At 35.0% G+C, this 13632-nt stretch overlaps 1 protein-coding gene across 3 annotated transcripts in view; it reads right to left on the bottom strand.

Annotated features, from left to right (window-relative positions):
• Window positions 1-13632, bottom strand: part of GPC5 (glypican 5) — a 710259-nt gene that overhangs the window by 408749 nt on the left and 287878 nt on the right. For all 3 annotated transcript variants that reach the window (XM_055542771.1, XM_055542772.1, XM_055542774.1), the window contains exon 3: window positions 7431-8125. In XM_055542771.1, coding sequence (XP_055398746.1) covers window positions 7431-8125 — 695 coding nt within the window. The remainder of the gene's footprint in view (window positions 1-7430; window positions 8126-13632) is intronic.

Here is a 13632-nt window from a genome sequence, read left to right as displayed (position 1 = left end):
GAACTATTCAGATCTAATCAGACATGTAAAGAAAATTCTTACCAGCAGAGGTTAAAATATTATGGAACACTCTCAGTATATCATAAGATTTGAGTAGATAATCAATGGACAATAGAAGTACCTTTTGACTTGCCTCTAGTGAAGGAAATAGCACTACACCCCAATATTCTTGCCTGGAGAATTCCATGGGCTGAGGAGACTGGTGGGCTCTGGTCCATGGGGTCCAAAGAGTCACAACTGAGTGACTAACACTTTGACTTGCCTCTAGTCAGAAAATTCTACCTTGTTCAACATTTGAAAAGAACTAAATGGGCTTAGTATTGCGAAGAAAACCCACTAATTATTGCTATATGCTTTTCTGCTACCAATTCTGTAATAGCAAGCTCCCTGTAACTATTTAGCATCCAGAATTAAGTGTCCAAAAACCTTTCAGAGATCTCTATATATTAATAGAATGATGAGTTGGACCAAATGACCTTCTCATGGTCTAATGAACCTTCCTTTTCTCCTTTCCTTTTCTGCTAACTTATAGATTTTTCTATTTCCAGTTAGCCCACTTTCATTGGATTCTGTCTGAGCTGCCTTTTACCCTAAAAACTTATATCTTCCCCTTTCAATTGCTTATAATTTAATTCTTATGCCATTGCCTTTTCTGTTGTTAAGCTCCAGTCTTATTTCTCAAAAGAAACAAATCATTTGAACAATTACAATAATTTGAACAATAATTTGAGAAATAATAATTACAAGTTCAACATTAGGTCGCCCCATTAGTTAGGAAAAGGTAAACATGATATATTGTTGAAAACATCATCAGGATATATCAAATGACATTATGCTGGTATTTTCAATGAAGTCTTGTCCAGCTACTCATAAATTTTATCCACAGGTAGCTTATTTTTAACCTATGGTCACAGCCCTTCATTCTCTGGTAGCCAAATACAAGGGCTTCCCCGATGGCTCAAGTGGTAAAGAATTAACCTGCAATGTAGGAGCTGTAGGTTCAATCCCCAGGTCAGGAAGATCCACTGGAAGGGGAAATGGCAACCCATTCCAGTATTCTTGCCTGGAGAATCCCATGGACAGAGGAATCTGGTGTGTGTGCTACAGTCCATGCATCACAGAGAGTCGGACATGACTGAATTGACTTAGCATGCATGCATGCGGCCAAGCACAAAAATATACATGAATGAAAGCTCCTAAACAAAATTACCTTTGTTTCAGAAATAATGCCTTCTTGGCTTTGTGTAGATTGTTGGAGGAGGTCATTGAGAGGATGTGACTGCTGATTCACCCAAGAGCAGGACCCAGGCAATCAGAGGCTCCTCATCCATCTACCGCATCCTTGAAATATATGAGTCAGCCACCATTCCCACACTAGGAGTGGTTTCAAGGACACAGCCTTGAGAGACTAATGTGTCTTTGTTATTCCCTTCTTTCTGGTAATATTGGGCTTAGTTTGTTCTTTATCTGGTTCATTGAGGTATAAAGTTAGGCTGTTTATTTTAGTTCTTTCTTTTTCCTTAACATTGGTGTTTATCACTATAAACTTTCCTGCTTTTGCTGCATCTCGTAAGTTTCAGTATGCCATGTCCCTACAGCTGGGGGTTGAGGGTACCCCTCTAGAATGTCTGGCACTGTGTTGAGTGTGGAGTTTATAGCAAGTGTGTGTCTCAGCCTGTGCTACCTGTTTCCATGTGGGTATTTTTTCATTTGCTTGATGTGTAATAGTTACACAGCTAGTTTCTAAAATAGTTGTGTGTAGTTGCACATTTCTGTGTATCTTTGGGAAGAGGGATCTTCCTAGGGAAACTAGGAGGCTCGTATGTCACCATCATGAGAATTGCTGCCACAAAAAGTGTGCTTTTAAGCCTGAACTGGGTTCCAAAGTATAATTTTTAATAATAAAAGTCCCACTCAGTATTTTTAAATAGAAAGCCAATTTTCCATGTCTCTGACCTGGTTTGTCCCATAGTCTCTATTATGTAAAATTGAATATACATGATTTTTAGGAAAATATATACCACATTATTGAAGAAACAGAACAAAATTTAGTGTTTTACTGCAAATAATCCAGGTGATTATTTTAATTTTCTCTTCAATTTATATATAAAGATATCAACGAGATACCTAAAAACACATATCAACTTATTAGGCTTTCATTTTATGGATTCAGATAAATGTAGATATGTAGAGAAACAGTGATCAGACATCCCTTTTCTCAACAACATAGTTTAATTAGAGTGCATTAGTGTGTACAATGCAGACACTTAAACTCAATTTTGATAGACTTTAAAACTGAAGTACGTAGCCATCCTGAAGTAATTTGGATGCAACTAGCTGAAACTGTACGAATGGTGCAAAGGTAAGAGACATGGAAAATTGGCTTTCTATTTAAAAATACTGAGTGGGACTTTTATTGTTAAAAATTATACTTTGGAACCCAGTTCAGGCTTAAAAGCACACTTTTTGTGGCAGCAATTCTTATGATGGTGACATAGGAGCCTCCTAGTTTCCCTAGGAAGATCCCTCTTTCCAAAGAAACACAGAAATGTGCAACTACACACAGCTATTTTAGAAACTAGCTGTGTAACTATTACACATCAAGCAAATGAAAAAATACCCACATGGAAACAGGTAGCACAGGCTGAGACACACACTTGCTATAAACTCCACACTCAACACAGTGCCAGACATTCTAGAGGGGTACCCTCAACCCCCAGCTGTAGGGACACAGCATACTGAAACTTACGAGATGCAGCAAAAGCAGGAAAGTTTATAGTGATAAACACCAATGTTAAGGAAAAAGAAAGAACTAAAATAAACAGCCTAACTTTATACCTCAATGAACCAGATAAAGAACAAACTAAGCCCAATATTACCAGAAAGAAGGGAATAACAAAGATAAGAGCAGAAATAAATGAAATAGAGACCAGAAAAAAAACAAAAAAATACCAACAAAATTAAGAGCTAAGTTTTGAAAGAGTAGAAAAATGACTAACCTTTAGCTAGAATAAGGAAAAAATGAGAGAAGACTAAAGTTAATGAAATTATAAATGAAAGAGGAGATATTACAACTGACACTACAGAAATACAAAAGACCATAGAGACTATTATGAAAAATTATAGGTCAACAAATTGGATAACCTGAAAGAAATGGATAAATTCCTAAAATTAAGATCCTACCAAGACCAAGACATGAAAAAATAGAAAACTTGAACAGCACCAATAATGAATAAGGAGATTTAATCAATAATTTAAAAGAAAAAAAAAAAAAAAACTCTTACCAAAGCCCAGAACTAGATAGTTTCACTATTGAATTCTTTCAAATATTTAAAGAAGAATTTTATTTTGTCAAATGTATTTCAGTAAAGCTGAAAAAAACCTTTTTATTTCTAAAATGGTATAGAATCAACATTCAGTTGAGTTTCTTGGTAACATTTATTCCATTTAGAAAATACTGAAACATTGAAATTAACCCAGATCCTGCATTCTTGTTTCTTTAATAAATTAAAGCATTCAATTATAGCAATAAGTAATGTTCTAAATTTAATCAATAGCAAGTATATTTTTGAAATACTGTTTTTATTTACGGAATGAATACATGATTTCCTATCAAGTATCATGCAATCATTTAATCATTTCCTACCAAAAAATTCATTCAGCCATTTCCTCATAATGAAATTATTTTTATCAAAGAATTAGCAGTTAAAATCATCAATATTAAAACTCATTGTAGATTTCAAAATAATGCTCTCTAAAACTTTAAGGTTTTTCTTTTCATTCAGGAAAATCTTTACAATTATCTGCTTACATTAAATGCCCATTTAAAACATTTTTTGATTTCTATATCACAGTTTAAGAAAGAAGTGTTCACTTTAGAAGTATTTAAAACATCAGAAAAATCAATAATATATTTATAAAGAATATAACATAATAATAATTAGTAGGCTTTAAACAGTTATCTTGTAGAAAACCTAAACTCATTTTAATCTCAAAAGAACCCTGTGATGGTAAAGTGTCTGCCTATGATGCGGGAGATCCGGCTTCAATCCCTGGGTGGGGAAGATGTCCTGGAGAAGGAAATGGTATTCCAGTATTCTTGCCTGGAAAGTCCCATGGACGGAGGAACCTAGTAGGCTACAGCCATGGGGTCGCAAAGAGTCGGACACGACTGAGCGACTTCACTTTTTACCAAAGAGGAAACTCAAGAAAGAGTAAACAATCAAGTTCCCAAACTCACAGCTAGTAAATGGTAGAACAGACGGGAAATGTACTCAGAGATTAGGACTTGTGCTTTTAATCTCCATACTTTGATGGTTCTCTGTTAATAGTTTATTAGATTTTTGTCTTAATCCCCAGACAATTACAAAATTAAAACATTCTAAGTTAGATTTTGCTTCTTTAATGGTTTTATAAATAGAAGATATTTATGATTTCCTCAGGAAACCAATAATTTTTTTCCAGTTGAAATTCATCCAACAGAAGTAAGATGCATCAGGTACCCCTATGGATTTCTTAAAGTGGATGGATACAAGTATTTACGGAGGACAAGATTTGAAAGTACTAGATCTCAGAGATTGCTCTGGGAATGTGAGAAAGTCATTATTTTCTGGCTCACCAGTAATTTATTTTGAATTTATTAAATTCACTGATGTGTGAACTGGTTATCAAAACTTGATAAACAGTTTATAAATCACTTTGAAGTTGGCAGAAATAAATATTAATGAGTCAATTTTCAAGGAATTTAAAGTCAGTTTCTCCTTCTGTCGCCGTAAGTTAAAGAATCTCAGTTGTTTTACTTGGAAAAGAATCTACAATTCATTAGTAATAACTTATGCTTTTCAAGATAGTTATAGGACCATTTATTATATGAAATAGAATTAATTGCTTAAAAGAAAAGAATGCTCTTTGAAAATCCACCAAGGAGTTTCCATATAACAAAAGTATTGCTTAAAATGTATTTATAGAACACAAGTTTGATGATTCTAATCCTTTAAGATAGTAAAGTAACCTGCTTCACCAAGGTTTGATCAGGGTTGGCCCCAGAATTGGAAAAGAGAAAAGCAAATTTCTCAGGGACCAAATAGCTGCCAATGTCAGAGCCATATATCGCACTTAAACCACCATTTCCTTCTTTATGCAGGATGAAACAGACTCAAAGGCTTTTAGGAACTTGTTCAGGCCACATGAATAATGAGTAGCAAACTCAGGATTTGAAAACAGGTTGTATTTGACTCTTCCTGATCCCATGTTCTGTAGCACACCAGGCTCCTCTGTCCATGGAATTCTCCAGGCAATAATACTGGAGTGGGTAGCCATTCCTTCTCCAGGGGATCTTCCGACCCAGGGATTGAACCCAGGTCTCCTGAATTACAGGCAGATTCTTTACCATCTGAGCCACCAGGGAATTCTGAAAACATGTCTATCTAACTACAAACTTATGTTAGTTTAGCCTTTGAAATTGAAAAAAAAATTAGATATATAGTAATATACAATAATTTTCTACATGGTAGATTTTAAGGATACAAAAAGACACTCCAAGGCTCCAAAAGACAAAATAAAAAGAATCTTAAAAATCTGTGTATCTATCTACTTATCTATCTATATATAAGAAAACTCTGGCCCCAAGAGATTAGATGTCTTGTCCCAAATTAGTAATTCAAATCCGGGCTTCATTTCAGATTTCCTGTACTTGTTTTCCTTCTGGAGATACGCAATATCATAATATTGATATTTTGTTTCCTAGACCTAAATGCTTATTCCTCACTAACTATGAAGTATATGAAATCTTAGAAGTCTTTTGAGTTGGCTTATTATATCTCTTGGAGAAGGCAATGGCACCCCACTCCAGTACTCTTGCCTGGAAAATCCCATGGACAGAGGAGCCTGGTGGGCTGCAGTCCATGGGGTTGCTAAGTGTCGGACACGACTGAGTGACTTCACTTTGACTTTTCACTTTCATGCATTGGAGAAGGAAATGGCAACCCACTCCAGTACTCTTGCCTGGAGGATCCCAGGGACGGGGGAGCCTGGTGGGCTCCCGTCTCTGGGGTCGCACAGAGTCGGACACGACTAAAGCGACTTAGCAGCAGTAGCAGTAGCAGTATTATATCTCTTGCAGAAGTTCTGGTACATGTATGATCTCCCTAAAAGGATGAGAGATTGCAAAACAACCAGGACAACTGTATATGGTTGGGAACCTTATTGGCTGTGTAAGGATACCCAGGTGAGTGGATTGGGAGTAAGAGCTGAACTCCAGCTCACACTCTACTTGCGAGTCCCATCCACCTAAAGAGGGTACCATTTCTAATTTGCATGAAGGTACCATATTGGCTCATACAGTGCCAGGAGAACCTTGAAAGTTAGGAAGGAAGTGGGGTGTATATGCCTGGACATCAAGGTTTTCATATCCAATTTGTATTGGAAATTAATGAAAGGAACAGACTTATAAAGTCAATAATGAGAGCATTTATTAATTCCGTAAATAAGGGCCAGGGTGGGGAGATGTATTCTGTTATTGCTAAGGAGCATAATTTTCTTTCAGGACAAAATATTTAGGATAAAGAGCAGCAGCATGTTCTACTTCACTGTATGGGATATGAAAACTATTACTAAAGGTGCCTGAGAATATTTCTATAGAATGTGAGAGAAATAGGAAACTCTTATGTCCTTTGATTTAATTATTTTGCTTATTAAAGCCTTCTTGGAATAAAACACCATGATGCCATATACATCATGGTTTAAAAAATCATCACACCATCACTGTCCCAGGTTCTGGAAAGTCTCCGAAGAAACACTTTTGATAACAAGTCTTCATTTAATGCCTATATAATTGGTGTTTTCTATTTTAAAGCTGAATACTTTTGAAATACCAATAATATCCATTTTTGGAGTACCAGGCAGGATACTAGGTAGTATGCCTAAATGATTGCCTATCTTCCCCAAAAAGAATACTCCAAAAGTTATTTGTTACTATTTTCTTCTTGTCAGTGAGAAAACTGGGGCTCAAAGAAGCTAAGAATTAAGAATTGAGAATTAATGGAAGAGTGCAGAATCACATTTATGCTGGTCCTAATATTAAAACCAAGCCCTCTTTACCTCACTGAACTAACCCTATAAGAAGGCCACTACTTAGAGGAGAAACTGGTATTTTAGCTAACTAAAATTTTGATGTGTCATGTAAAATATATTTAGAATTGAATATGACAATATGACAACTCATGCATTCTCCTACTATTTTGTAAAGTATTATTAAGCTGTCATAATTTAAAGTATATAATGTAAATTTATTTTAATTGGAAGTTTATTAAAAAATAAAGATTTTTATGAAAAAAATAATAAAGTATATAATGATGTGCTTATAATCAACTTACTTTATGTATATAGCTAATGCACTCTAAGAAAGCAGGAAATTTTGAGTGGATGCTTACCTGTTCCGATAACTTCTGTCCATCAAGGTGAGCCTGCATCACAGCATCATTAACGAGCAAGTGGAAGTTCAGAAGCACATGTTCAATGTCATAGGTCCCATGCATGGCGTCTGACAGCTCTTCCAGTGACCGGATGTACACATGCCAGTGTGGGTTAAGCTCTGCCACATGTGCCAAGCAGCCTCTCATGACGTTGAGGCAATACCCCATGCAAGGCTTAGTGAGAGCCAGGCCTTGGCAGTGTGGGCAGTACTGCATCCTCAGCAGGGCTCTGCCACACTCTTTGGAGAAGTGCAGATGGTCTGTGGTATTGATGACTTCAATGCCCAGGTTCAGCGCCTGCAGAAACGTGCGACTGGGCAGCAGCGACCGCCCCATCTGTCCCAGCACTCTTTTGGGAATATTACCAAATGGGCTAATGTCCCGGCGGGCCGTCCGGATGCATTCTGAGTATTCCAGGGAACTGTCAGTCACACCAGGGTTAATGAGATGATTGTACACCAGAGGGAAAAGACTGTCAAAGAATCTGTTTACAAATTCTTCAGGATTAACATCCGCACCAAATAAATAGAGCCCTACATCGGTGAAGAGCTCCTGGGTGGAAGCGGCGGCCTCAAGGGCCATGTTCCTGTAGGTGTTGCAGAAAAGTATGCTGGTGTAATTTTCTGCTTGTCTGATGAGAGTTTCGAGGGTTTCTGTAACACAAGCAGAAGTAAAGGATGAAAAGGCTTAGTATTCATATTAAAACTGGTCATCCGTCTGCTCCACACAGTAAATGAGCTCAATGCAGCAAAACTAACCTAAGGATCTAAATGATCAGCCTACTAAACCCAATTGTGCTTTCCCAGGAAAATGACTGGTGGAAGGCGGGCATCATGCACAACACACACATTTTATAGATAGGTATTTCCTAGGATCAAACACAAAAAGTATAGAAATCAAAAAGAAGTTATGGGTAATAGTAATTTCTTATTAATTTTATTCATAATTGTTTATAACCCACAAATGATAAAAAAAAAGTGTCACTAAGAAAACAATTTACATTCATGAGTTCAATCTTTACAAAAAGAAAATGACATTAAAATTTGATTTAGCATCTACTGCATTTTTTATGGTTTCTCTCTTTTTCTTTTTCAGAATGAAAGCTAGTAGATCATAAACTAGTTACTGTAAACAGAGGTTAAATTTCCAAAGGGAAACCTGAACATCATCAGGCCTCCTAGAAGGTTCAAATTAAAAGAAAATAAAGCATTTCATGACTAAACCATCCTTAAAATTGTCAAACCTTATTAAGAAGTGAGAAAGTCATGAGTCATATTAATTGATGGAAAGAAGTATGTGACCACCTTCTGAACTGTCTTGAGATCTTTTGTTTTTATCATCTTACTTTACTGTGGGACATTTTATTATTTCTTTAACAAATGCTTCCAAGTCAATTTCTCCACAGAAAGAATGGAGAATAATTTATCCACAAATTAAAGGAGGCTGTAGTAATCAACAGGGCTCCCCTGGTGGCTCAGAGGTGAGGAATCCACCTGCCAGTGTATGAGACGTGGGTTCAACCCCTGGCTTAGGCAGATCCCCTGGAGAACCCACTCCAGTATTCTTGCCTCAGAAATCCCATGGACAGAGGAGCCTGATGGGCTACAGTCCGTGGGGTCACAAAAAGTCAGACACAACTTAGTGACTAAAGAGCAGCAGCAGTAGTAATTAGCAAGTAAAAGCTGTATTTCAAAAATGATAGCTTTAGGCAACAGTCAATCATCTTGGATATCCTAGCAATTACAGTTCAAAAAATTAGCCTAAATATGATACTAGACTGTGTCAATATATAATTAGCTATAAAATACATCAATAAAATTATCTCCCATAACCACAAAATCTTACAGTAATTTTAAATTAGGTTGTAAAGACCATATCAAACCACTGATAAATTACAAAAAGAGATGAAATAACAGTAGAATAAAGTGAAATGATAAAAAAACAGTTACCAGGAGAGCTATTAATGAAGTGAAACTGTGTCATTAGTATGCCATAATAGCCTAAAAACCAGCAAAAAAACCACCATTTTTTTCACAGAGAATATATATAAGACACAATTTACTATGTATTCTGATTCTAATTCGGAGATGGATTCGTATTGAGTCCCCAGCTTGAGTGTGATATATCAAGGTGCAGGCTATGGACTAAATGTGTGTCCCCCCAAAACTTCTTATGCTGAAAATTAATTTCCAATGGAATGGTATTTGGAAATAGGGGCTTTGGGAGAGTGATTCAGCCTGGGGAGCAGACCCCTAGTGGATGGGATTAGTGACTCTATACAAGAGACCCCCGAGTGTCCCCTTGCCCCTTCTACCAAATGAGGACACGGCCAGAAAATGTCCATTTATGAACCAGGAAGTGAGCTTTCACCAGACATGGAAACTGCCAGTACCCTGCTAAATTTCTGTTGATAAACCACCCAGTCTGGTATTCTGTTACAGCAGCTGAAACAGAGACAGTGCCTCTACACTACAATCAAAGGCAAGCAACACTTTCAAAGAAGTTGCAACTCTATTACAGCACAGACACTTCAAATAAGAATTTTTAATTTGATGTTTAATGCACTTTGATAAGCCTCTATTCCATTTTGATGGCAGTTAACATAGACGTGATTAAACAGTAACATATAACTAGGCAGGACTCCTGTGCTTACCCTCGCCTCTCCAGCACCCACTACAGTATAAACTATGTATAAACTACACACTGTGCCTGTATGCTAAGTCGCTTTAGTCGTGCCTGACTCTTCGCGACCCTATGGACTGTAGCCAGGAAGGCTCCTGTGTCTCTGGAATTCTCCAAGCAAGCATACTAGAGTGGGTTTCCATGCCCTTCTCCCAGGGATCTTCCCAACCCAGGATCAAACCTGCGTCTCCTGCGGCTACTGCACTGCAGGCAGATTCTTTACTGTCTGAGCCACCAGGGAAGGCTTCAGTTGAGGTTAGCTACTCTGCCAATTGAGATTGTATTAAACATGAGGTTTTCCAACTGCCCTGATCAGCTGGGTTGTGTGGGGAAAGTACAAATCATGGGGTCTCTGCACTGAAATTCGGGAGTCTCTATGTGACAATCAGCCTCGGTTAGTCTTTTGGCTTGACCTGGTTTTGAAACTGCAATTATAGGTTATTTATGACATGTCCTCTCTGCAAGCATTCCACCACAGCAGTCTGACCTCAGAGCTGCAATCTCTACCACTACACTGTTTCTAAAGATCCACAGGAGTGAATGTGAAAGGGAAATTAAATCTTTGTGGTTGGAACTCAAATAAAACTGCTAGGATTATATTTTTTCAATAATACTGGATCATTTTTCTCAGCAATTTATGGCTATGAATTGTGAGGCTGCAAATGATTTTATTTACCAAAAATGGTTAAATAGCAATGCTTGCAAATAATGTAAGCTTTTTTAAAAGATAAAAATAAGGATAGATGTAAAGAAACCCATATATCACAGGCAGCTTTACATGCATTCCACCAGGTTTTCTAAGGCATGTACTCTAGAGGTATGTATTTGTGTTTGATACTGGCCATATGCCCTGTATGGTGAATGTAGAATGCTAGCCTAAGCAATGCAAGTGTTCCATCTGATTTCTGCTAACTCTAAATGATGAACAAACATACAATTTTTTATAAAAAAATTTGAGTAAAAAAGAAAACTTTATAAATTCCAATCCCATTAAGTTATAACCTACAATGATTCAGGTATATATGGAATTTATCTTTTCAGTTGCGTAATTAGTAGGTTTAGCAAGTTAATTTATTTTATAAAAGCAATATTGGGAATATATTTAATATTTAGGAGCATTCATTCAAAATAAAAATGAAGATATTAGTTTTAAATATTGTTGTTTCTTTACAGGACTGCACTATTGGCAGTAAACTAAGTTGACTACTGTTTGAGTTAGTAATTAAAAAATAAATTTCTATTAAAAAGTCTACAATCTTTATTTCAGACTGGTTTTCCTCTGATTTAGCTTTATTATTTAAACAAAATGATTAAAATCTGGTAAAAAGTTTAAAATCATATTACAGCAACACTTAAAATTTCCCCTTACTATTATATACATTAAAATTTTAGTTTTCTTAACTATATATTAATTTTACTACCCCTTTGAATAAGAGATTGCACACTCTGAAATATCAACGTTCTGATTAAATACTGAACACAAAATGGCTTTAAAAATACTTTTTACAATACAACTTTACAATATTGTTCACTATGCAATTAACTCATCACAATATAAGGATTCTTCTTTCAACCTATGTTGAATCAAATATTGACATAGTCCAGTTAACTGAATCCCCTAAACATATACTAGGCATGCGTTTTTGAATGTGTTCTTTGAAATGTTCTTAAATCCAATCAATGATGAAAACTGTTGCTCTGTATACATTTCTTCTTTAATGTCTAGAGATAAATATACTTTTGTGAATCTTGGACCTAATAAATTCAAAAATTTTAATTTATAAACACATAACAGAAACTGAACAATCTAGAAGTCAATAAATTGGATAATTTTGTTAGTGATTTTTCTGAAAAGTTCATAAAGTCAAAAGTCAAGTTTACTAAAATTACTTGTTTGTATTAACTCTGAATTTGCAAGAACTATCACTTTGTTCTACTTTGTTTACTATGAAGTTGTGTCCTTCCATTTTATGGAATTTACATTATGATTTTAACAAGAATTTAAACTTGTCAAAAGAACTGTCAAATGAACAAAGTATTTTGCATCTCTGAAAAAGAATAACTGACATTTAAATCAGCATTTATAAATCCAAAGGTAGGATGGGTACTGAATAATTAATCAAATCTACTTAATTATTAAAAAGAAACTATACATTGTTTTGACTATAAAATTTTAATAAGTAAAACATATTCCTTACTCAAGCTATATAAGTAATAGCTTTTTATTGATGTGCCAAAAACTGTAAGCTATTTAGAATAAACATTTGTAACATTTGTTTAAAGAGTTTAAGAAATAGTCTAGAAAAAATTATCTTCTTGCTGTTTTTCCATTGAGAATTTCAATAAGCTCTTCTTTTAAATGATACCAGATTAAGTCTACCAAGACAGGAAATTTACAACTTTCCTTTTAATGCCTAAAAATGGTTGATTGAATTGAAAACTGCAATCTAATAATTGAATAAAAAAACATAATTTCTCCCAGCTTTATGAGAAAATTAATTTATGTATTATCTCATTAAGTAGAAACTGAATTTGGAATGCATGAAGTTTTTCTTCAGGTACTTCAGTTTTCAACATTAACATTCTGTGAAAACTTAATAACAAAACTCCTGTAACTAGAAGCTTTATATTAACTTTTTCCAGCACACATTCCCTTTAGAGACATTTTATTATAGGTACAAAGAACAACTGATATTTAAATCAAGATTTAAATTTAAATGAAATTGGTAGAGAAAAAAAATCAAATGATTTGAAATTAAATTTGACAAATTGCAAAATCAGTGAAGATTTACACTCAGGTAGGTTTTTTGCAATGTGAGAAACAATATTTATGGGGCTTTTTACTGCTTTAAATATTAAGTTGATTTCAAAACTAATGATCATGAAATAATTGCTATAATAACCTCCCCACCATGACATGAACAGACATTTTATGACCCTTTTCATTTTTCATATTTTTATCATTTTCTATATATGAACATTTTAAGATACAAAATTTGAAGAGACTTTTATAATTTAAGGCCACAGACATCCTCAAATATAGCAATGAAAAAGATGAAGAAATATTAAGTCATATCAATCATGGATAATCAGATGATCTTACAATGTATATCTGGGTTGAAGAGAAATTTTTAGAGTTAGTTTACATATTTGTGCATTACAATTCTCAAGTCACAGATTTTGTTACTGTAACAGATAATTCATTACTATTCTGCTATATTAGAGCTAGTTTATGCCAGAGAACTATGTATCCCTCTGTACTGCCTTATGGATAGATGAATAGATAGCTAGATCATTTAAAGAGCAATTTATTGACCAGTTTTTATTACAGACATATTACAATGAATTGTAGTTCCTCCTGCTCTTCTTTCTTTGCAAAAAGGCCTTCCAATGATTTTAAAGTAGTCACATATAATAATTCATTTAATTATCAGAAGGCCACAAAAACTACTCTGAAGATATAATAAAATAAGCAATT

Source organism: Bubalus kerabau, chromosome 12 (assembly GCF_029407905.1).
Source record: "Bubalus kerabau isolate K-KA32 ecotype Philippines breed swamp buffalo chromosome 12, PCC_UOA_SB_1v2, whole genome shotgun sequence".
Classification (NCBI taxonomy): Eukaryota; Metazoa; Chordata; class Mammalia; order Artiodactyla; family Bovidae; genus Bubalus; species Bubalus kerabau.
The sequence above is the reverse complement of the archived record's forward strand: the minus strand, read 5'-3'. Positions and strand labels throughout refer to the sequence as shown.